Genomic DNA, 24008 nt, shown 5'->3' with positions numbered 1-24008 from the left:
GATTAAAAGCCAAAGCAAAGAGGTGAGTCTTAAGCAATGATTTAAAACTTTCCAGGGTCTGAGCAGTTATCAAAATGTAACATCTGCATTGAAAACCTTTATCATGGAGCCAAACGTTGATGTTTCACCATGAAGCAGGACGTTCCTGTAACAGATATGTTCCAATCTGCACCAGAAGAGTCCTCTCCTGAATACATCTATGCTTCAATATGGAGTCATAGCACCACCTACTGGCCGTTTAATGCTGCTTGAAGCTTTCACTAGAATTTGGTCTTTGTTAAGCATCACCATCATCCCACTTCAGATGTGTTTAAAAACTTCTCAAACCATCATTACAGCAAGAAAATAAAGCAGAAAATCAAACAGAAGATTCAAATGTAAGATGTGCAGCATATAAAACTAAATAAGTGGTAGATCAGTGGATAAAATGAGCTTGAAGAAGGAAGATAATGACACAATAGACTGAGCTGAAGTTCATTTGGGGTGTCCTGCATGGAGAAGATTTACAACATGTGTCTGTGCAACATGCAGCACTATTACAGGCTGTGAAACCATGAGGCTGAACCAAGAGAATTTCACCAGCTCAGTCAGATTACCTGTTATCTTAATGAACATAGAGGCTGCATTTATTTCTCAGGCTTTCTTTACACTTTGTAAATATCATCTTATAATGAATGTTGGCTTCATAGTTTTGTTCCATAACCTTGGTAAGTTACCTGCCTGGTTACCTGTCTATACACATAATATACCAAATGACCACTGTTTCATATTTCAGCCCCAACTGGTCCAGGCAGATGTTCTCCCACTGTTAAAAGTGCTGTTCATGTAGGAATGTTGGGTCTCTTTAAAATTAAAACCTGAAGAGTTCGGTTTAGAACCTGCTCTATGTGGAAAGTGCCTTGAAATAACTTTCTTGTGATTTGGCGCTATACAAATAAAGATTGATTGATTGATTGATTGATTCAGCAAAATCCAGAGATAATGTTCAGTTTGTAGTCAGTTAAGAGACTCAAGTGAAGACGACAAAAATCCAGATCCAGACTCCAGATGGATCATCAGGATCCAGCTGATCCTCTCTCAACACTCCTGGATGTTTATTCTCACTCTGACAGAGATCATCGCCAGCTAATGAGAGAAGAAGAGAGGACAGAGGTGATAAATGAGTGTTTAGTGAGACTCACTTCATCAGCTGTCAGTCAGTGATGCAGCACATCCAGTATAGGCCCTGATTCCAGCATACAAACCACTCTGCTGTAGACAGAAACCATCTGTTAAGACAGTGAAGGGGTGGACTGAGGAAGCCACCTCAGCCCTGCAGGACTGTTTTGAATACAGATTGGAGAGTTTTTGCTGATGAGACACACCTGGAAGAACCCCCAGGGAAGGAGCCTGCTTATAACACAGGATACTGCATTCAAAGCAGGGGACATGCTGGCCTACAAAGAAGCACGGTATAACCTGAGGAAGGGCATCATAGAGGCCAAGCGCAAGTACAAGCAGCACATAGAGGAACACTTTAACACTAACAACTCAAGGGGCATGTGGCTACAAGGACAACTTCACAGATACTAACACCACAGACACTCTGAACCACTTTTTCTCTCACTTTGTCCAGCGGGACACAGCAGTCTGCATCCGGCCAGCGCTACCAGGGACGGACAACCCCATACTACTGACACAACACCAGGTCAGATCCACCCTGCACAGAGTTCATGCAAAAGAGGTAGCTGGACCAGATGTAGTCACTGGAAGGATCCTCAGGGCCTGCACGGACCAGCTATCAGAGGTATTTACCACCATGTTCAACCTCTCACTACTAGGCATGGGCCGGTATGAGATTCTGACGGTATGATAACCTTAGGTAAACATTTCACGGTTTCACGGTATTATGATTACGGCTATAAAATGTGATATTTTGAAATGTCTATTTAAAACCAAAAAAAAGCTAACCCTAACCCATTGAACGTCTTTTATTTTTAGTAAATATGTATTTAAAATAAATAATAATGAAAAATAAGTTCAGTCCTGTAACTGAGGCTAAACCTGCAGCTCAAGTCACAACATAAATTAATACATTTTTGTGAAAAAAACAACACTAAATGCAAATAAATGCAATCACTTAACCTGTGGCTCAAGATCAGAACATGAATAATTGAAAAAAGTAAAATATAAATAAATAAATGCAGCAGGAGCTTCAAACTGAATCTCAACAGTTTTTGGAGACTTGCTCACTATCATATTGGATGTATTTCCTCCTCACGCTGCTACTGTCCGTTACCTTCTTCCTCCTCGCGCTGCTACTGTCCGTTACCTTCTTTCTCCGAGCCGCGGCATCTGTCTTTTTACGGTAGCCGAAGTATAAATACAGCCGACTTGGTCCTTTTAGACGGGGGGAAAAGTTCGGGGGGCTCGCCTCCTTCAGCCATCATACAGCCTGCAGAGCTACCTGCTTGTAACAGCAACCGGAGTACGGGAGGAGTTGTACCCAACAACATCTATGTCAGGATGCTGTTTGTGGATTTCAGCTCTTCTTTTAGTACTGTTATTCCCAACAAACTGGTACAGAAGTTGAGCAACCTTGGCCTGGGCCGTTCACTGTGCACATGGATTCTGGACTTCCTCAGCAACAGACCACAGAACGTCTGAATAGGAAAGTACACATCATCAGCCCTCATTCTCAACACAGGCATGACCAAAGGAAATAATAGTGGACTTCAGGAAATCAAAGCGCACTGTGCACTCTGCTCTCTCCATACATGGGGAGGAGGTCGAGAGGGCAGAGAGAACACACCCACCTCCCTCATCACCTGCTCACCAACTTCTATGGGTCAGGGATTGAGAGCATACTGACCTACTGCTGCACTGTATGGAGCTATCAGGCTCCTCTCCTGTGGAACCATCTTCCAGATTTGGTCCGGGGGGAAGACATCCTCCCTACATTTAAGAGTAGGCTTAAAACTTTCCTTTTTGATAAAGCTTATCGTTAGGGCTCTTAGAGCTCTTAGCTTATGCTGCTATAGGCTTAGACTGGCAGGGGACTCCCATGATGCACTGAGCTCCTCTCTCCTCCTCCCTCTCTCTCTCTCTATCCATCCATCTATATCCATTAACATTCATGTTCTATTAATGCATTCAATAACTTAAACTTCTTCCCCGGAGTTGTCTGTGCTTTCTGGTCTCACAGGTAATCTGGGCCTGTAGACGCCCGGATGACAGATTCCAGTCCCGGACCTTCTAGCTTCATTGTTGATTTTCATTGTGCTTCTCTCCTCTATCCTTCCTTTCTCTCCTCTCAACCCCAACCGGTCGAGCCAGATGGCCGCCCACTCTGAGTCTGGTTCTGAGGTTTCTTCCTGTTAAAAGGGAGTCTTTTCTTGCTACTGGTGCTAATGTGGGAATGTTGGGTCTCTTTAAGTTAAAACCTGAAGAGTTCGGTTTAGAACCTACTCTATGTGTAAAGTGCCTTGAGATAACTTTGTTGTGATTTGGCGGTATACAAATAAAGATTGATTGATTGATATGGTTCTCCAGCTGAATAGTGCAGAACACAAAAGATCTGCAGTGGGTGGTGAGGACAGCGGAGCGCGTCATCGGATCATCACTGTCCTCACTTACAGACATTTAGACAGAAAGCCAGTATCTCTAAAGGCCACACACACACTATCTGTTCTCTCCTCTGCTCTCTGGGAGAAGATACAGGACAATAAAATCCAAAACAAATAGAATAAAAAATGGCTTCTTCTGTCACATCCATCACTCCATACTGTAACGGATTAATTGATTGCACGACACTGACTAATGCACTTGATTTGCACTGATTTTATTTGATTTATTTATATTATTTAGGTATGAATGTATGTTATTTAACTTTGTCTATGTTCTTGTTTTTTATTGCACTGCCATGCTGCAGTTGCCAAACAGTTTTTTGTTGTTTTTAACAATGACAATAAATTTCTATCTATAAAGAGCAGCAGGGACTTCAGTCCTGTTCAGACCAGAAGTGGAACAGCTGTGCAGCGTAGCTTGCTTCCTTTCAGCTCTCATGTTAATGTCTTGGAGTGAACACACTGAGCTCCAAGCTCACACACCTGCACACACTTTTACTATCAAGTCTGTTTCCTCTGCAGATTTCACTCAAGTACACAGAGGAAATAAAGTGCTGAGAGTCATGAACACATCATAATGATGCTTGTGTGAAATCAGAGCCAGTGATTTGCAGGCTGCAGTCAGACTGATCTTAGAGCTCTGACAAAGATGAACTGATCAATAGTTTAGTGTTAAAATGAGAGAAAAAACACTTTGAGATCAGATTTGATGATGAGGATCACTGTCTCTATACATCTTGTAAGGCTGTCAGCTGTAATCCAGCTTTATTTCCTGCAGACATCAACACAACAACAACAGTCGTCTTCACATCAACTTAAACACATTATCACAACAAGCTTCTGGCTCATCTGATTGGCTGACTGTTCTCTCTCTCTCTCTGTCTTTCTGTCCTATCCTGAAGCCTGTCACCATTCTCCTCTCACAGCTTCACTGAGGAAAGCAGCACTGAGAAGGTTGGAGCTTCACCAGGAAATACTGGATCTTTGCTTTCATACTGACTGTGTTTAATACTAAACTGCTGAAACCAGCACAGACTGACTCCAACTCTCTACTGACCTCAGAGTCTCCAGTCTGCAGTCTGGACTCTGCTGAAGATCAATCAGCTGCTTCACATCTGAATCCTTCAGGTCGTTGTATCTCAGTTCCAGCTCTCTCAGATGGGAGGAGTTGCACTTCAGAGCTGAGGCCAGAGAAGCACAGCTGATCTCTGACAAACTGCAGCAACACAATCTGAATAAAGAATAAATTATGAAACTTTAGAAGACAGAATTCATGTTTTAAATCACTCAGTGTTTCATAATCTGTTCAGAGCTGAAGAAGGGTTGAATGTCAAAGTTTAGAAAATGTAAACTCCAAACAGCTGACCCAAACGGATGCAGGTAAAAAACGTACAAACAAACGTCACTGTCAGGTTCAAGCAACCTAAAACACTTAAAATATCAAACAAAGGAGACAAGACAACAGGATTAGAGTTTCTACTTGCAAGGAGAACGGACAGAGATCTGCTCAGTTACAATCTCCAACCCGCTCTGAGCAAACCTTGCCTAACCCCTTCTTTTTATTGGTTTCAGGGAGTCCCTAATTTACATAGTGTTGCTACTAAAGGTTGGGGGTCACAACTCGGTCACACACTGTAAAGATTTTCTACTCAGGGTAACAAATTGATCAATGGTGGTATTTCCTGATCAGGTCACAAGTTGATCAATGGTGGTCACACACACTTCGGAGACTTCCTGAGCAGGGTCACAAGTTGGTCAAAGGCCCTGAAAAACAACTTTAAAACAGCATGCCTGTAGACTATAAAGGTTAATGATTATAGAAAGGGGTAAATATGGGATAACTTACATACAATAATTCCAACATTTCCCTCCTGTTTATCACATATTTGCTCATCTTCTCATTTCACTTATATCAACCACTTCAAAAGATTTTCAGTTGTAAGATCATTTTTATGAGAACAAATAGGTTAACACTCAGAGTTATTTGTTTTCTTTTTACTGTTTACCAATCAGAATCAACATTAGACGAAATCGGGAACAGATCAGGTAAATTATCCTCAGGATCATCATTACCATTATCATCATGTCCAAGCAAAGGATACATCTGAGCATATCGACTATCCATGGGTGTATTGGCAGTAGTGATTAGTCTATTTATTAAGGCACGGAGACAGGGAATACAACAACAGCCACACAAAGTCAAAATCGCTGCAAAAACTGCAATTGAGACTAGGACAGAAGATACCAGAGCTCTATACTTCCCAAAGGCATCCATCCATGAATCCCACAAGGTGGTGTCAACACCGGAATGGTCTTTCATTTTACCATTCAGTGAACGCAGGCCCTCAATGGCCTTAGTCAGACTGCCATCAGCAGCCGTATTGTTGGGGATAAAAGTACAACACTTTTCCCCAAACATTGCACATACACCACCCTTTTCTGCCAACAGCATATCCAGCGCTATTCTATTCTGAAAAGCCATAAAGGAAGTAGCTGCCAGTTGGCCATGTACAGCTTCAAATCTGCTCTGGGTCCAATTTCCTAGTTTTTGAACATTGTAATGAATGTAGTTAATCCTGTCTGCGTTTTTATTTATGGTACACCACCAACAGAGGGTGGACTCAAATCCTGCCGCAACTTGATCAGCCGATTTATATTCACTAGGTACACCGCGTGGAACACCGATAGCATCAATGTAAGTTGGATCTTTGTCTGTCAACCAAGCAGTGGATCTTTTCTTACGAAGCCACTGTTGTGACACAAATTTAATTGATTCAGTGATCAGTCCTTCAGTCGTCATAGGAAGTATTGAAACTGGTAACAGTAATGTCACTAATGCACAATATCCAGTCACATTTCTAGGCAATCTGTCAAAAAGTCTTTCGTCTCCACACCACCACCAAATGTCTCCTTGAGACACTGGTTTGAAATCATTAGGTTTAGAACCAATTGTACTTACTCTTATATGTTTTCTGCATGAGGTTGCAGTAAGATTACATCTTGCATGTAAAATTACCTCTAGCTACTTTCTTGGAGAACAACGGCTTTCCCTTTTCTGCTGTCGTGACCGGGAAAATTGAATCCCAAATATTACAATTTTTACTGGGGTTTGCGTTATTCATGACATCTATAACACACTCCTGTGGTATCACTGCCGCGACAATTTGCAAAAGCGGTCTTGGTCCCATGCAAACTACACAGTCAGTCTTAGTCATATTGGCAGCTTGTTCTACCATTAACAACCAATTATTATTAGTTACAGAAACACCCAGAATATACCCACAGATTTATGGATTGACACTCAGATTCATCAGACTGATATTTCAGTACCAGACCATCTTGGAGTCATTTTGACCGAAAGACCTCCTCTACTAGGTTTGGTGGCTTGTAAGATCTTCACTGACTTTCAGGTGTACCTGAACTCTAAATGTCCAGGTCCACCCTATTATCGGGCTTTGGCTCACCTCCCCTGTCAGGGTCTTCAGTCGAAATGATCTTTTTGCAATATGTTGAATTGATCCAAGTTGATCTTTCTGCTATTTTTAATGCTGTGGGGGTTGTTATCAGTACCTGATACAGCCCTTCCCACTTTGGTGAGTGCCGGTGTTTCTTTTTTATGCTTCTTATTAGCACCCAATCTCCTGGTTCCACTAATTGGATTTCCTGCTGGGAAACAGAAGGATTTTCATCAGTTTGTTTCTGTTTTTGTTTTTCCAGCATGTTTCTCATGTAGTCAGCTAGATTAGCCTCTTCATCTATTTCCCATTGATTCTTAAATTGAGGTAACCTATAAGGTCTTTCAAATAATATTTCATATGGTGTTAACCCAGTAGTGCTTGTAATGTTAATATACAATTTTACCAGGTCTAAACATTGTGTCCATAATCTGCCTGTTTCCTCCATACATTTCTTCAGCCTATTCTTAATTGTTCCATTCATCCTTTCTACTAATCCTGCACTTTGAGGGTGGTATGCACAATGATTTTTTAAATCTATGTGGAACATTACACCAATCTTTTTAACCACTTGGTTAACGAAATGGGTTCCATTATCATTATATATCTTCTCAGAAATTCCATACCTGGGAATAATATCCTTACAAAGTGCTTTTGCTACCATCAAAGCGTCTGGATTCTTGGTTGGGAAAAGTTCAATCCATTTTGAGAATGCATCTGTTATGACTAAACAATACCTTTTCCCTTCACTTTGGTTTAACTCTATAAAATCCATATGGATAATTTGAAACGGGTACTGAGGTGTTGGGAAACGCCCTCTACGCGGTCTCAAATTACCTTGTGGATTGTGCTTAGCGCAAGTCAGACATGCTCTACAAAATTTTTTTGAATAAGAGTTGAATCCATAAGTGGTATAGTATTGATGTATCTGTCCCAATATCCCTCCTGTTGAGACATGTGTTTACACCATGGCTCAATATTGCTGCCCATTTATAGAGATTCTTTGGTAGGACAGGTTTATTATTTGGTCATACATAGATGTCATTTTGTAATTTAGCTCCATTCTTTTCCCAAATGCTTTTTTCAGATTGTGGACTTTGTTGTCGCATGTCTTCTAGCATGGCATCGTCTAAATTAGTTTGTTCTTCTAAGGTCAATATATTGATTTGACCTGCCGCAGCTGCTTTCGCGGTTTTATCTGCAAATGCATTTCCTAGAGAAACTTCATCAGTACCAGATGTGTGTGCTGCACATTTGCATACTGCTATTTTTCTTGGTAATTGCACTTGTTTCCACAGCCATGGATGCTGCTATCACTGCTCTTACACAATGTGGTAGTGCACAAGCTACACTATCTAGCTTTGATGAAAAATAAGCTATAAGCTTCATACAATAATTCCAACAGTCACGTACAAACAGTGAAAAAGAGATTGCATTAATATTAATTCATGCTACTATTACTGCATGCTGCTAGATCACTAAATATGTAGTGACTTCACATCTTAAACTTAGCAGCTCCACCATCGACTCACCAAACAAGTAAAAAACGTAAAAAGTTGAGCAAAAATATAAAAGACCTGCATCACTTGAAAGGGCTTCACCATTACGCACAATTAAAAAGAGGAAATACTATCCCATAACGCAACACAGGGACTTTTACTACCTACTGTATCACTGAAAGTCTGCTCATTAGTTAATCTGCACTGTTTTCATATGTGTTGATCAGTCTGATACTGCAGACAACTGCTGGCTGCTGTTAGCAGGTAGAGACACACTGAATACAGTAGAATCGGTTTACAGGATTGTCAAGACTCAAGGCAGCTAATATAGCAGCTAGCATCTATGTTACTTTTGAACTTCAAATAAGATTTTTTCTTCATTTTATAATAACTTGATTTCCACAAAGTAGACATTTTACACACCATGCTGCTATAACTGAACCATTTACCACAAGTAACCACTGCATACTCACTGCGTGGTGCACATACTCACATTTACTGAATAAAGGCACAATGCAAAGATTGATCTCTGATAATTGATCATTCAAATCAAAATGTGCAATTAATTGGAAAATCATCATATAGCATCAGCTTTATGTCTGCAGTTTAGTGTCATCACAACTGTCATATCATATTAATTTCAGCACAAAAGTTAAACATAAGAAGGTGCCTGACCTCAGAGTCTCCAGTCTGCAGTCTGGACTCTCCAGAAAATCACTCAGAAGCTTTACTCCTGAATCCTGCAGGTAGTTGATGCTCAGATCCAGCTCTCTCAGATGGGAGGGGTTGACCTTCAAAGCTGAGACCAGAGAAGCACAGCTGATCCTTGACAATCCACAGTCCTTCAATCTGAATAAAGAATAAATGATTAAACTTTAGAAGACAAAATTTCTGCTTATATTGATTCATAATCTGTTTTATAATGTGTATAGAACTGAAAAGTATGTTTAGATAGAAGTTAAGAAAATGGAAACTCCTAACAGCGTAACTCATCAGGATGCAGGTTAAGAACGTACAAAGCAGTGAAAAAGAGCTTTCATTAATATTGATGACAACATGCTGCTACCTCACTAAATATTAAATCTGCTGCTCCACCACTGACTCCATCTATACAAACTAATGTTATAACCCACAGAATTTTATTACAGATTCTTCCCAAGATCCCAACATGTACAAAGATACCAAATATGTTAGGATGGATTTTTTGGGAAAATACTACAAAAAGGATGTTCAATATATCTACAGTATTTACATTTGATGGAATGATTGCTGTCTGATTACATTTTTTGGTTTAAAATGAAGATGAAATCTAATGTAAAACTCAAGAGGTTCAGAGTGAATTATATGTCACATCATATTCAACAAAAAAGGTGTCTGACCTTAGCTTCTCCAGTCTGCAGTCTGGATTCTCCAGAAAATAACTTAGCCACTTCACTCCTGAATCATGCAGCTTGTTTTCACTCACTTCCAGCTTTCTCAGGTGGGAGGGGTTAGACTTCAAAGCTGAGACCAGAGAATCACAGCTCTCCTCTGAAAATCTGCAGTCCTGCAATCTGAATAAAGAATAAATTATATAGATAAAAATCCAATTATAATGCAAACAGATGTGTTCAGGCAATAGATGTGTAGTTCAACATTACTATGTCCTCATCAGTCAATGTGTTTACATTCACCATAATGACCCGGTTGCCCTAAGTCTACATGCATCATTAAACCTGACTTTAAAATCCAGGTTGTCACAACATATCTCTCTGATTTGAACTGTATTAATCGGAGAAGATACTACTTTCAATGCTACCTCACTTTCAAAGCTCTTAATGGTCAGGGTCCATCATATCTCAAAGAGCTCATAGTACCTTCGCTCTTTGCTCCCAGCATGCAGGCCTCCTTGTGGTTCCTGTATCTCTAAAAGTAGAATGGGAGGCAGAGCCTTCAGCTATCAGGCTCCTCTCCTGTGGAACCATCTTCAAAATTGGGTCCGGGGGGCAGATACCCTCCCTACGTGTCTGCACTGGTTCCTAGTATCTCTAAAAGTAGAACAGGAGCCTTCAGTTCTCAGGTTCCTCTCCTGTGGAACCAGATTGGTTCCGGGGGGCAGAACCCTTTCTATGTTTAAGAGTAGGCTTCAAACGTTCCTTTGTGATAAAGCTTATAGTTAGGGCTGGTTCCAGATCCTAGCTTATGCTGCTATAGGCTTAGACTGCCAGGGGACTCCCATGATGCACTGGGCTCCTCTCTCCTCCTCCCTCTCTCTCTCTATCCATCCATCTATATCCATTAACATTCATGTTCTATTAATGCATTCAATAAGCTAAACTTCTTCCCTGGAGTTGTCTGTGCTTTCTGGTCTCACAGGTAATCTGGGCCTGTAGACGTCCGGATGACAGATTCCAGTCCCGGACCTTCAATGTGCTTCTCTCTCCTCTCCTCTCAACCGGTCAAGGCAGATGTTCTCCTACTCTGAGTCTGGTTTTGAGGTTTCAATCAATCAATCAATCAATTTTTATTTGTATAGTGCCAAATCACAACAGAGTTATCTCAAGGCTCTTTCCACATAGAGCAGGTCTAAACCAAACTCTTCAGGTTTTAACTTTAAAGAGACCCAACATTCCCACATGAGCAACAGTGGCGAGAAAAAACTCCCTTTTAACAGGAAGAACCCTTAGAACCAGACTCAGAGTGGGTTTCTTCCTGTTAAAGGGAGTTTTTTCTCTACACTGTCACCAAGTGCTTGCTCATGTGGGAATGTTGAGTCTCTTTCAAATTAAAACCTTAAGAGTTCAACCTGCTCTGTGTGGAAAGAGCCATGAGATGACTTTTAATGTGATTTGGCGCTATACAAATAAAGATTGATTGATTGATCATTTTAAATATGTAGTTGCATCACCTCATGTAATGATCTCTGCTTTCATCCAGCTGCTCCACTGTTACTTTCTCTGTCTGCAATCTGTTCTGCACATGCTAAAATGTGAAAAGCTGATACATGACAGGGATCTAAGTTCTTCAAGAGGAATCTACCCGTGGGAATCATGTTTCTCTAATCACCAACCCTGGTAACAGAAACCAGGTTCCTCGTTTGTTTTTGTGTAGATAAAATGGATTTATATTCCAGTCATAGTTTCAAAACCACTAAAAATGTCCGTCATACCGTTCCTGCGGTATGAGCGGGTTTTTTTTTAATGTGACGTCTCGTCAGAGAGAAAGTGGAGGTTCCTCAGGTCGTGTGCAGCTGCAGCGTAAAGTACAACTCCTCCTGTACTCCTCTGGTTGTGGTTACAAGCAGGTAGCTCTGCAGGCTGTATGATGGCTGAAGGAGGCGAGACCCCCGAACTTTCCCCCCATCTAAAAGTGCCAAGTCGGCTGTATTTATACTTCGGCTACCGTAAAAAGACAGACGGCTGCAGCTTGGAGGAAGAAGGTCCCGGACAGTAGCAGCGCGAGGAGGAAACACATCCAATATGATAGTGAGCAAGTCTCCAAAAACTGTTGAGATTCAGTTTGAAGCTCCTGCCTGCATTTATTTATTTATATTTATCTTAGAAGTGTTTTTACTTGTTTTAATTATTTATGTTCTGATCTTGAGCCACAGGTTCAGTGATTGCATTTATTTGCATTTCTTGTTGTTTTTTCACAAAAAATAATTCATTCATGTCGTGACTTGAGTTGCAGGTTTAGCCTCAGTTAAAGGACTGCACTTATTTTTTTATTATTTATTTTAAATACATATTTACTAAAAATAAAAGACCGTTCAATGGGTTAGGTTTTGGTTTTAACCACTTAACACACGCCCCTGTTTTTTATGTTGTTAGCCTAAACGACATGCCCAAGTTGTGAGCAGCACAGATCCCACATAGTTTGAGACTCAGAGATGTGTCTGGTATCATTGGAAAGGAAACACTCTCAGGATTCTTGTAAAAGTGTCTGTGTGATTCTGTGACTTACTGACAAAGAGTGGCAGAGGTTACAATGATGGGGTTGTTTACTCGCCCATAGGTTTGCCTTTACAATGGCATGTGTACAGACATTCAGGGACCTCTCAGCGAGATAAAGACACAATGAGGCCACAGCCACATGTCTTGGCTTCATGCAGTCAAAATTTGGAGTCAAAAGACCAAAAGATGAGTTATTTTTCAGCAGGTATGTCCATGCATTTTCCTCACGTCCTTTTTGGAGACTCCAAATGGACACTTGTTACCAAAGCTGTATAACCACAATCAAACACCTATAACTTTACAACCCCTTTGCCTACAATCAAAATCTTGGTCTCTAATGAAAGCTGGCACCATATTATTATTATTATTATTATTGTTATTATTACATATAACCATATTTTTTTTGTTTGGCCATATCTATCTATCTATCTATCTATCTGTTTATTTTGGTATAAGTCATATGTTAAGTCGAAGAAGAACCAACCGTGTACCAAAATGCCGTGTGCGTAATGATATATGGTTCAACTCTTTTACGCACAGGGCGTACGCCGGTTACGCTTGGAGTTTGTTTATGGACAGCCAAACTGATAGCTTAGTGTCATACACCGTTGGAAACCTCAGACTATTGGCTAAAAGGTTATCAACTTCATTTCACAGAATATTTCCATAGGCTAGAACAGCAGTCAATCAAAGCCATGTCGTCATTGTTGTCGGTCACATGTCCTCATTGCTTTGGAGACATGTACTGCCTAATCCTAAACACCGATTGGCTTGTGTGTGGTGTCGTCAGAAGCAGGAGAGGCTCACGGTCGTAAACATCTAGTCACGTGTACTCTGAGATGGACGTGCAGGTCACGAAATGACGTAAACGGACCGAATATGGTTTGTTATTTGTGTTATTACGTTACGTGTTGGACTAAATACATGTTGACATATTGAGGAAAGTATTTCGGTTTTATGGAAACGGATTTCATATTTCACAAGAATGGATACTTGGCGAGCTGTACAGAAAGTCCTGTGTCATAAGATGATCGTTGTGGATAAAGGGAAGACTTTGAAGGTATGTAGCATTATAGCTGTGTATGTATGTACGGCATGAGTATATATGTTTAAGGGTTGTTATTTAAAACATTCAGAATAACGTGTCGCTACCTCTTAACATCCGTCCCGTCCCGTAGACGGAACAGCGTATGTAAAGAGGTTAAATAGACATTTCAAAATATCACATTATATAGCCGTAATCATAATAACGTGAAACCGTGAAACTGAGATATTTTTACCTAAGGTCATCATACCGTCAGCATCTTATACCGGCCCATGTCTATTCCAATCAGATGTAGTTCAACATTACTATGACCTCATCAATGAGTTTTTCTCTCTAATAAGCATTGTCTTCAACACATTTTATGTCAACACTGAGTCATACTAAATACTTTAAACACCAGCATTGATCTCTCTGTGTCTCTCAGTGTGTGTGTTTCCGTGTGTGTTTGTGTGTGTGTTCTGAAGGATGTCAATGATGAGAAATTATTAAATAAATCACCTTAAATCATTTAAATAAAGAAATGATCCTTCATCAAGTAAACTTGTTCAATTACAAACATAGTTGAGAGGATCTTCTGTATATTTCTGTCCTGATCTTCTGTTTATTTAAGAACTAACAGTGGACATTTTCTACAGTTTCTTCAATACTTAGTCATCTTAAAAGGGTATTTCGCTCCTTTTTAAGGTGATGCCTCATCCATGAGTCTTGAGTTGAGGACTGGAGATCAATCCTAAACTGGACTTCTAATTCCTGAACTTTTAATTCGTTGTTCAATGTTTGGTGAGTTTGATTCTTTCGAACCCTTGTTCTTCATTTTTGCAATTCATTGCTTTTCCCTTTTTATATTTTTGCATTCTTTTTAGGGAGGATTATTCCCTTTTTTTCCCAAATGGACAGTCATGGACTTCCTTCCTTATTTTCTTTATAAATTGTTATATTAGCATATATTTAAGTATTTAAGACCTTGGTAAAAAAAAAAGAAACCCCCAAAAAACCCCAGTAGCTTACAAAACATAATTGTAATTCTAAGCTTAAAATATAAGATGATTATTATACAGTAAAAGTATGCTGTAAAAAATAAATGTGCAAAAAAGGACATTTACTATATGGATGTTAGTTATGTATGTACATAAATTAGGTCCAGTTTTTAAATATTAAGATCAACAATAGTAACAGACAGTCAGTGAACTGACCTCAGAGTCTCCAGTCTGCAGTCTGGACTCTCCAGAAAATCACTCAGAAGCTTTAGTCCTGAATCCTGCAGCTTGTTGTTACTCAGATTCAGCTTTCTCAGATGGGAGGGGTTGACCTTCAAAGCTGAGGCCAGAGAAGCACAGCTTGTCTCTGACAAACCACAGCCAATCAGTCTGCATAAAGAATAAATGATGTAGATTAAAATCCATTTATAATCCAATCAGATGTGTTCAGGTTTTAAATGTGTATTTCAACATTACTATGTCCTCATAAATGAACATTTCACTAAAATGAGCAGAGTGACTTTGTCATTGTGTTATTGTGGATCGTCATAATGTCAGCCTTCTACAGATATCATCTGAATGTCATCACAACATTCAGACACAGACAAATCCAGTTGTCTGTAATGCAATATTCAGTATGCTGCAGCCAATCTCAGCTGACCTTTTTATTTATTTATTTATTTTTTAAATTTCGAACCTGTTAAAATAACATAACAGAATAAATACGTTGACAGTGGGCAACCTGGGCAGGTCACCCGTCAATCACAGGATTAGGGTATAGACAGACAATCATTCATATGGGGAGATGTAGAGGCACCAATTAACCTAACCTGCAGGTTTTTGTTTCTTTGGGAGAAAGCTGGAGTACCAGGATAGAACCCCGGAGCATGGGTAGAACAAGCCCCAGGTGGTCAGTGGGTTCGAACCCAGAACCCTCTTTCTGTGAGGTAACAGTGCTAACCACTGCACCACCATGCCACCCTGAAATCCCATATGTCAATATTCAAAACCTAGTCAATATTTATTACATGACTTTCCTTACTATATTTGTCAGTGTTACGGCCCTGTAGAAGTGTGTATGGGGTGTGTTTGTGTGTGTGGGGGTTCTCTGTGTGTTCTTTCTGTTGTTTGGTTCCCTCCTCTCCAGCCTAGCCAATCCCTGGTCCTGGCTCCTCCCACTCCTCCAGCTCCATCTCTCTTTTTATAGAAACTATTAATAGAGGTTTGGTAGGTTTCCTTTCTGTTTTGTTGTTAGCTCTGTTTTTGGAGTCCTCTTTTGGTTCTATTTCTTTGTTTATTTGAGCTGCATCAACCGGCCTTTGTTTCATTCCTGTAATCCTTGGTTAATAAATATTTTCTTTAAACCTTAACATCTGGTTTTTATGTTACATATTTCCTTTAACGAGCTCGCTTGTAACATAATAACAATACTATAATAATAATAATGACATTTAGTAGATATGTGTAATTAAAGCATGTTATTGGTGGATCATTCCTCCTGTGAGAAATGATAACACAGAACACAGAACAAGACTATGGATTTTGAAAACTGGAACATTTCTACAGATTTGTCCGCCGTCAAATCACAACAATGTATGAACCAAACCTTTGACACTTCAGTGAAGAATTATAATTTAAACTACAGTCAGGGAACTGACCTCAGAGTCTCCAGTCTACAGTTTGGACTCTCCAGTCCAGCAGACAGAAGCTTCACTCCTGAATCCTGCAGCTGGTTTTCACTCAGGTCCAGATTTGTCAGATGAGGGTTGGACTTCAGAGCAGAGGCCACAACTTCACAGTGAGACTCTGGGAGCTCACAGTGAGAAAGTCTGTAATGACACATATATCACAACATATGTTATCATGGAAAAGGACAATTTATATTTACCCGATGCATCAGATGACAGAACGGTCTGATATTCCCTATTTTGATTAATATATGCTCCCCTACATCAGTGGTTCAGATAAACTTTTTTTCATGTCTGGGACATTTTATTCCTATAATGGAAAGTGACAGTTGAGAGATAACAGGAAGTGAGAAAAGACAGAGAGAGACGGAATTACATGCAACAAAAGTCGACTTGGAATCAAACCACAGACACTGCAGTTATATGGAATGTGTCTTAACCAGTAAGCTACCAGAACACTCCCCGTTCAGCTGATTCTGTCTCACTGTGCTGGAATGAAACAATCATTCTCATCAGTCTCTCTCAGACCTGCAGACTTTTAATCTTAGTTTTGCTTTAATCTTGCAGATAACAGAGTTGCATTGAGGCTTCCATAATGTGCACAGTGTGTGTGTGTGTGTGTGATCTGATTTTTACTGTCCACTATTTTTAATGTGACTGCAGGATATTTTGACTCAGTTCAACTTAGTGAACAGTTACAGTTTAAAAAGATCATCTCTTGTTGCTACCTGCTACTGTCAAGTTCACATCCATAATTGGGAAAGTGACTGTTGGAAAACATAAATGACACAAATGGCCTGACAGTATGAGTCAGGCCATAATTCAGTATTCATGTAATTAAATATTTACAGTCGCATTACAAAGTTTGGGCACCCCTTACAATTTCCATTATATGATTTATAAATCATTGGGTGTTTGGATCAGCAATTTCATTTTGATCTATCAAATAACTGATGGACATGTAATATTTCAGTAGTGAAATGAGGTTTATTGGATTAACAGAAAATGTGCATCAAAAAAAAATTACATGCATAAATTTGGGCATCCCACCAGAAAAATCACATCAATATTTAGTAGAGCCTCCTTTTGCCAAAATAATAGCCTCTAGATGCTTCCTCTAGTCTCTAATGTCTAGATTCTTTCATAATATTGAACCTTGAGGCCTGACAGAATAGTAGAAGTGTCTGCTGCAGACTGCTGCTGTTTTGTGGTAGATTTTGTCATTGTGAATCTGTTTGATCTGTGTTCAACGTCAAGGGCTGCTTGTGAATGGCATGCACACGCAATTAGTGATTGATTGTGTGAACATGGCTCGGCCTGTATGGAACCGCTTTAGCCTCATCTCATTTGTTAGGCTCATTCAAGTCAGGTGTTCGACAATAAGCGCCGCTTTTCTGAGCTTGCTTTATGGAACGGACCCCTGGTGTGTTTGAATGTTAGTTTCCACCTGATGAGCAGGTTGGTACCCTGCATGGTAGCCCCTGTCGTCAGAATCAGAATGTGTGTGAATAGGTGAACGTGACATGAAGTGTAAAAGCAATTCCTGTAGTTGGAAAACACTACAAAAGTGCTATATAAGTACAGTCCACCATTAACTTCAGTAGGTGTCAATTGAAGACTTAATAAGTGAAAACCCAACAGTTTTCTTTTTCAGTTCAGGTTTTTTTTTCAATGCCAAAATGTACTTGTCGGTGTTCTGGCCTGAGAGAACCTCTGATACCCCGTGCTGAAATGTCTCAGAAACCAGACATTAGAAATCTTCTTTGGACAATGATACCGATCCTTTTTAAACTCTTAATCATAGTGGTCAAAACATAATTTGTCTGATTATATTTGACTTGCAGAACCTGCTCATTTATTAATAACTTAACAACCTTCACTAATGACTGTAAAGTACTGATATATGTTGTGACAGAATGCTGCTGTGATAAAACCTCAACCACAACCTCTAAAGTCCTTCATTTGTTTTAACAGGTTTGAATGACACCTCTCTCACTCAAAGGACGAGAAATAGAAGGAAAAAATGTAAAATACAATAATTATTATAGAAATAAATACAACTGTTTTCATGAACACAACAGCTATAAACAACTGAAAAATCAACATTATTTACACTCACAACATTTAAACAGCTCAAGAACATCTGAGACTAAATATAACATATTATAAATGTTATTTCAGCTATAAACAAGTAGAGCACTATTTTTAACAATAAGAAGAAATTAAATGATTAATACTTGAAGAACTAAACTACTAATCTGCATTGATTTATAGCATTAATCACATCTGGACTTACTCAGCCTTTCTGCAGTTCCTCACAGCTGGGATCAGTCTCCATCGTCCCCGCTTCGATGTGTTGTACTTCTTCAGGTCCAACTCATCCAGAGGCTCCTCTGACATCTGCAGCATGTAGGCCAGAGCTGAGCAGTCGAACACAGAGAGTTCCTTCTTTGATCTGTTCTCTGACTTCAGGAACTCTTGGATCTCCTGATGTACTGAGTGGTCGTTCATCTCCATCAGACAGTGGAAGATGTTGATGCTTCTGTCAGGAGAGACAGACCAAGTGTTCATCTCCTTAAGGTTGTTGATGACTCTCTGGATGGTTTCTGGACTGTTGCCTGTCTGACCCAGCAGGCCTCCTAAGAGACTCTGGTTGGACTCCAGAGAGAGGCCATGAAGGAAGCGGACAAACAGGTCCAGGTGGCCATTTTTACTTCTGAGAGATTTCTGCATGGCTTTCTTCAGGAAGACATCAAGACGATCATCATTATTACAATGAAAATAAAGATAATTATCATCATCATTGTAATAATAATCATCATTATAATCACCACTGTAATAATCAGCAGTAGCAGCATCACTATAAACATCATCACCATCATCTTCATCATCCTCCACATCTTTCAGGAAGTCCTCCAGTACTTCTATGTTGATGCTGGTGTAACAGTGGTGCATGTAGACTGCAGCCAGAAACTCCTGAACGCTCAGATGAACAAAGCTGTAGACTGTTTTCTGGAAGATCACACTCTCTCTTTTGAAGATCTGTGTACAAACTCCTGATAACACCGAGGCCTCTGTGACATCAAGACCACACTGCTTCAGGTCTTCTTGGTAGAACATGATGTTTCCTTTCTCCAGCTGTTCAAACGCCAGCCTCCCCAGCTTCAGAAGAAGGTTCCTGTCAGCCTCCGTCAGCTCCTGTGGACTCGTCTCATGTCCCTCATCATACTTGTTCTTCTTCATCTTCGTCTGAACCAGCAGGAAGTGTGAGTACATGTCAGTCAGGGTCTTGGGCAGCTCTCCTCTCTGGTCTGTAGTCAACATGTGGTCCAGAACTGTAGCAGTGATCCAGCAGAAGACTGGGATGTGACACATGATGTGGAGGCTCCTGGATGTCTTGATGTGTGAGATGATTCTGCTGGACTGCTCTTCATCACTGAATCTCTTCCTGAAGTACTCCTCCTTCTGGGGGTCAGTGAAGCCTCGTACTTCTGTTACCCTGTCCACACATGTACGAGGGATCTGATTGGCTGCTGCAGGTCGGGAAGTTATCCAGACGAGAGCCGAGGGAAGCAGCTTCCCCTTGATGAGGTTTGTCAGCAGCACGCTGACTGATGACTTCTGTGTGACATCAGACACGACCTCACTGTTGTTGAAATCCAGTGAAAGTCTGCTTTCATCCAGGCCGTCAAAGATGAACAGAACTTTACAGGCAGCGAGCTTCTCTGCTGTGAGCTTCTGTAATGTTGGATAGAAAACATGGATCAGCATGAGCAGACTGTACTGCTCATCTTTGATCACGTTCAGTGACCTGAACGAGAACAGAATCAGCAGACTGATATCTTGGTTGTTGGAGCGCTGTGCCCAGTCCAGAGTGAACTTCAGCACTGAGAAGGTTTTTCCAACGCCAGCGACGCCGTTCATCAGAACCACTCTGATGTGTTTGTGTTGGTCAGGTAAGACTTTAAAGATGTCCTGACACTTGATTGGAGCGTCATGGAGGGTCTTCATCTTGGAAGCTGTTTCAAGCTGCCTCATCTCATGTTGGGTATTAACCTCTTCACTCTGTCCCTCTGTGATGTGGACCTCAGTGAAGATGCTGATGAGGAGGATTTCACTTCCTGCTTCATCAGTTCCTTGAGTCACACATTCACATCTGCTGCTCAGACTGATCTGATGTTCATTTAAAACCTCCTGCAGACCACTTTCTGCTGAAAGAGAAGAAAAGAAATCAGTGTGACTGTTAATGTTCAGTAGGATAGAGGAGGTAGATTCCTGTTTTCAGAGATGATGACATCGGCAGACAGATCTTCAGTCTTACTTTGTACAGTGCTGGTCTGACTGTCTGTCTGCAGTCCAGCTCTGGTTCTGGATCTTTTTCCACACTGGGGACAGGAGGAGGCTCCTGATGAAGCAGACTGGTCCCAGTATGAGGTGATGGACCTGATGAGTCTCCTGAACCAGTGTCTACTACTGGTAGAGACTGGATCCTTCAGGCCGTCCTGACACAAAGAACAGCAGGACAGCTGCTCCTCCACAGAAACATCCCTCCTCTTCCTCTCTCTGTGGACATGAACACATTCTTTATGACAAATGACATTAGTGGAGGCCAACCGACAGCTCACAAGCTGCATGCAGCTCTTTCCCCACATGAACAGCCAAGACTCAAAGTATTTGGGCAGAGAAGAAGAAAAAACTGCAAACCAGTAAACAATGGATGTAATTAAATGATGCAGGGTTTAAAATACTAGATTCAAAAACTGAGGAGGGAAGTTGATTCAGCATGTTTGTTAAAACACAAGGAGACACACGATGTGTTTGGTAAGTAAGTCAATGTGAACATGACTTTAGTCTGTTAACAAGAAAGCTCCACAGTCTCCTTTAAGCTTCTCTGAGTCTTTAAGGGCCCCACCTTGCGATCAGCGCACAGCGGATGGCGGGCGTGGCACATGTGTCTTTGCTAGTAAGTTTCCTCCTCACTGTTCAATGCAGGAATACTACTACTTTATTCATCCTCTCGGTTCTACAGGAATACTACTACTTTATTCCTCCTCTCTGTTCAATGCAGGAATACTACTACTTTATTCATCCTCTCGGTTCTACAGGAATACTACTACTTTATTCCTCCTCTCTGTTCAATGCAGGAATACTACTACTTTATTCCTCCTCTCTGTTCTACAGGAATACTACTACTTTATTCCTCCTCTCTGTTCTGCAGGAATACTACTACTTTATTCCTCCTCTCTGTTCAATGCAGGAATACTACTACTTTATTCATCCTCTCGGTTCTACAGGAATACTACTACTTTATTCCTCCTCTCTGTTCAATGCAGGAATACTACTACTTTATTCCTCCTCTCTGTTCTACAGGAATACTACTACTTTATTCCTCCTCTCTGTTCAATGCAGGAATAATACTACTTTATTCATCCTCTCTGTTCTACAGGAATACTACTACTTTATTCCTCCTCTCTGTTCTACTGCAGGTATACTACTACTTTATTCCTCCTCTCTGTTCTACTGCAGGAATACTACTACTTTATTCCTCCTCTCTGTTCTACTGCAGGAATACTACTACTTTATTCCTCCTCTCTGTTCTACTACAGGAATACTACTACTTTATTACTCCTCTCTGTTCTACTGCAGGAATACTACTACTTTATTCCTCCTCTCTGTTCTACTGCAGGAATACTACTACTTTATTCCTCCTCTCTGTTCTGCTGCAGGAATGCTACTACTTTATTCATCCTCTCTGTTCTGCTGCAGGAATACTACTACTTTATTCCTCCTCTCTGTTCTACTACAGGAATACTACTACTTTATTCCTCCTCTCTGTTCTGCAGGAATACTACTACTTTATTCCTCCTCTCTGTTCTACTGCAGGAATACTACTACTTTATTCCTCCTCTCTGTTCTGCAGGAATACTACTACTTTATTCCTCCTCTCTGTTCTACTGCAGGAATACTACTACTTTATTCATCCTCTCTGTTCTGCAGGAATACTACTACTTTATTCCTCCTCTCTGTTGTGTATAAAAGGTCTGGACACAACCTCAAACACTGGCATGCTGTTTAAAAGCACTCGACAGACATTATGACGGTTTGGTTGGTTCAGTGTAAGAAAGCAAAGGCTTAATTAGAGATCTTTGCTATGGCTATGATGATGATCTCTGTTTTAAAGAGCCATATGGTTCACCTTGTGTGTAGCTGAGTTCTCAGTGTGTGCTGCTCACACAGAGACAGTGAACCAGGTGAAAACTGGAGGTGACAACTACACTGAATCATCTTCAGGTCAGTTTACAGTAGAAACAGTCTCTTACTTTGAGTCTGAGGGTCCAGGTTCATTACTGAAGTTTAGAGGATAACCTTTAGACTGGTCACTCTTCATAGACACACAGCTGGATATTACAGACTCTGCTCCGTCCTCCTCTTCCTCCTCTTTCTTCATCTTCTGGAGTCTGAGAGGTAAACCAGTAACACTGGAGACACACACACATACACAGTATAATAAATCAATCAATCTTTATTTATATAGTAGCAAATCACAACAAAAGTCATCGTAAGGCACTTATCCTCCTCTCTGTTCTACTGCAGGAATACTACTACTTTATTCCTCCTCTCTGTTCTGCAGGAATACTTCTACTTTATTCCTCCTCTCTGTTCTGCAGGAATACTATAACTTTATTCCTCCTCTCTGTTCTACTGCAGGAATACTATTACTTTATTCCTCCTCTCTGTTCTGCAGGAATACTACTACTTTATTCCTCGTCTCTGTTCTACTGCAGGAATACTACTACTTTATTCCTCCTCTCTGTTCTACTGCAGGTATACTACTACTTTATTCCTCCTCCCTGTTCTACTGCAGGAATACTACTACTTTATTCCTCCTCTCTGTTCTACTGCAGGAATACTACTACTTTATTCCTCCTCTCTGTTCTACTGCAGGTATACTACTACTTTATTCCTCCTCTCTGTTCTACTGCAGGTATACTACTACTTTATTCCTCCTCTCTGTTCTACTACAGGAATACTACTACTTTATTCCTCCTCTCTGTTCTACTGCAGGAATACTACTACTTTATTCCTCCTCTCTGTTCTACTACAGGAATACTACTACTTTATTCCTCCTCTCTGTTCTACTGCAGGAATACTACTACTTTATTCCTCCTCTCTGTTCTACAGGAATACTACTACTTTATTCCTCCTCTCTGTTCTACTGCAGGAATACTACTACTTTATTCCTCCTCTTTGTTCTGCTGCAGGAATACTACTACTTTATTCCTCCTCTCTGTTCTGCTGCAGGAATACTACTACTTTATTCCTCCTCTCTGTTGTGTATAAAAGGTCTGGACACAACCTCAAACACTGGCATGCTGTTTAAAAGCACTTAACAGACATTATGACGGTTTGGTTGGTTCAGTGTAAGAAAGCAAAGGCTTAATTAGAGATCTTTGCTATGGCTATGATGATGATCTCTGTTTTGAAGAGCCATATGGTTCACCTTGGGTGGAGCTGAGCTCTCAGTGTGTGTTGCTCACACAGAGACAGTGAACCAGGTGAAAACTGGAGGTGACAACTACACTGAATCATCTTCAGGTCAGTTTACAGTAGAAACAGTCTCTTACTTTGAGTCTGAGGGTCCAGGTTCATCACTGAAGTTTAGAGGATAACCTTTAGACTGGTCACTCTTCATAGACACACAGCTGGATATTACAGACTCTGCTCCGTCCTCCTCTTCCTCCTCTTTCTTCATCTTCTGGAGTCTGAGAGGTAAACCAGTAACACTGGAGACACACACACAGTATAA

At 40.5% G+C, this 24008-nt stretch overlaps 1 protein-coding gene across 1 annotated transcript; it reads right to left on the bottom strand.

The window, feature by feature from the left end:
• Positions 1–4703: 4703 nt before the first annotated feature.
• On the bottom strand, positions 4704–23791 carry LOC128362354 (protein NLRC3-like; the record flags this gene model as incomplete). Its single annotated transcript, XM_053323095.1, has 8 exons — positions 23703–23791; positions 20523–20566; positions 19099–20412; positions 18498–18975; positions 16228–16342; positions 14730–14794; positions 9235–9408; positions 4704–4836 (listed from the first exon to the last, which is right to left on the bottom strand). Coding segments are annotated over exons 1-8 (2412 nt in total), but the record flags the coding sequence as incomplete, so codon positions are not given.
• Between the last annotated feature and the right edge of the window lie 217 nt (positions 23792–24008).

This window comes from Scomber japonicus, chromosome 7 (genome assembly GCF_027409825.1).
Source record: "Scomber japonicus isolate fScoJap1 chromosome 7, fScoJap1.pri, whole genome shotgun sequence".
In the NCBI taxonomy this organism is placed as follows: Eukaryota; Metazoa; Chordata; class Actinopteri; order Scombriformes; family Scombridae; genus Scomber; species Scomber japonicus.
The sequence above is the reverse complement of the archived record's forward strand: the minus strand, read 5'-3'. Positions and strand labels throughout refer to the sequence as shown.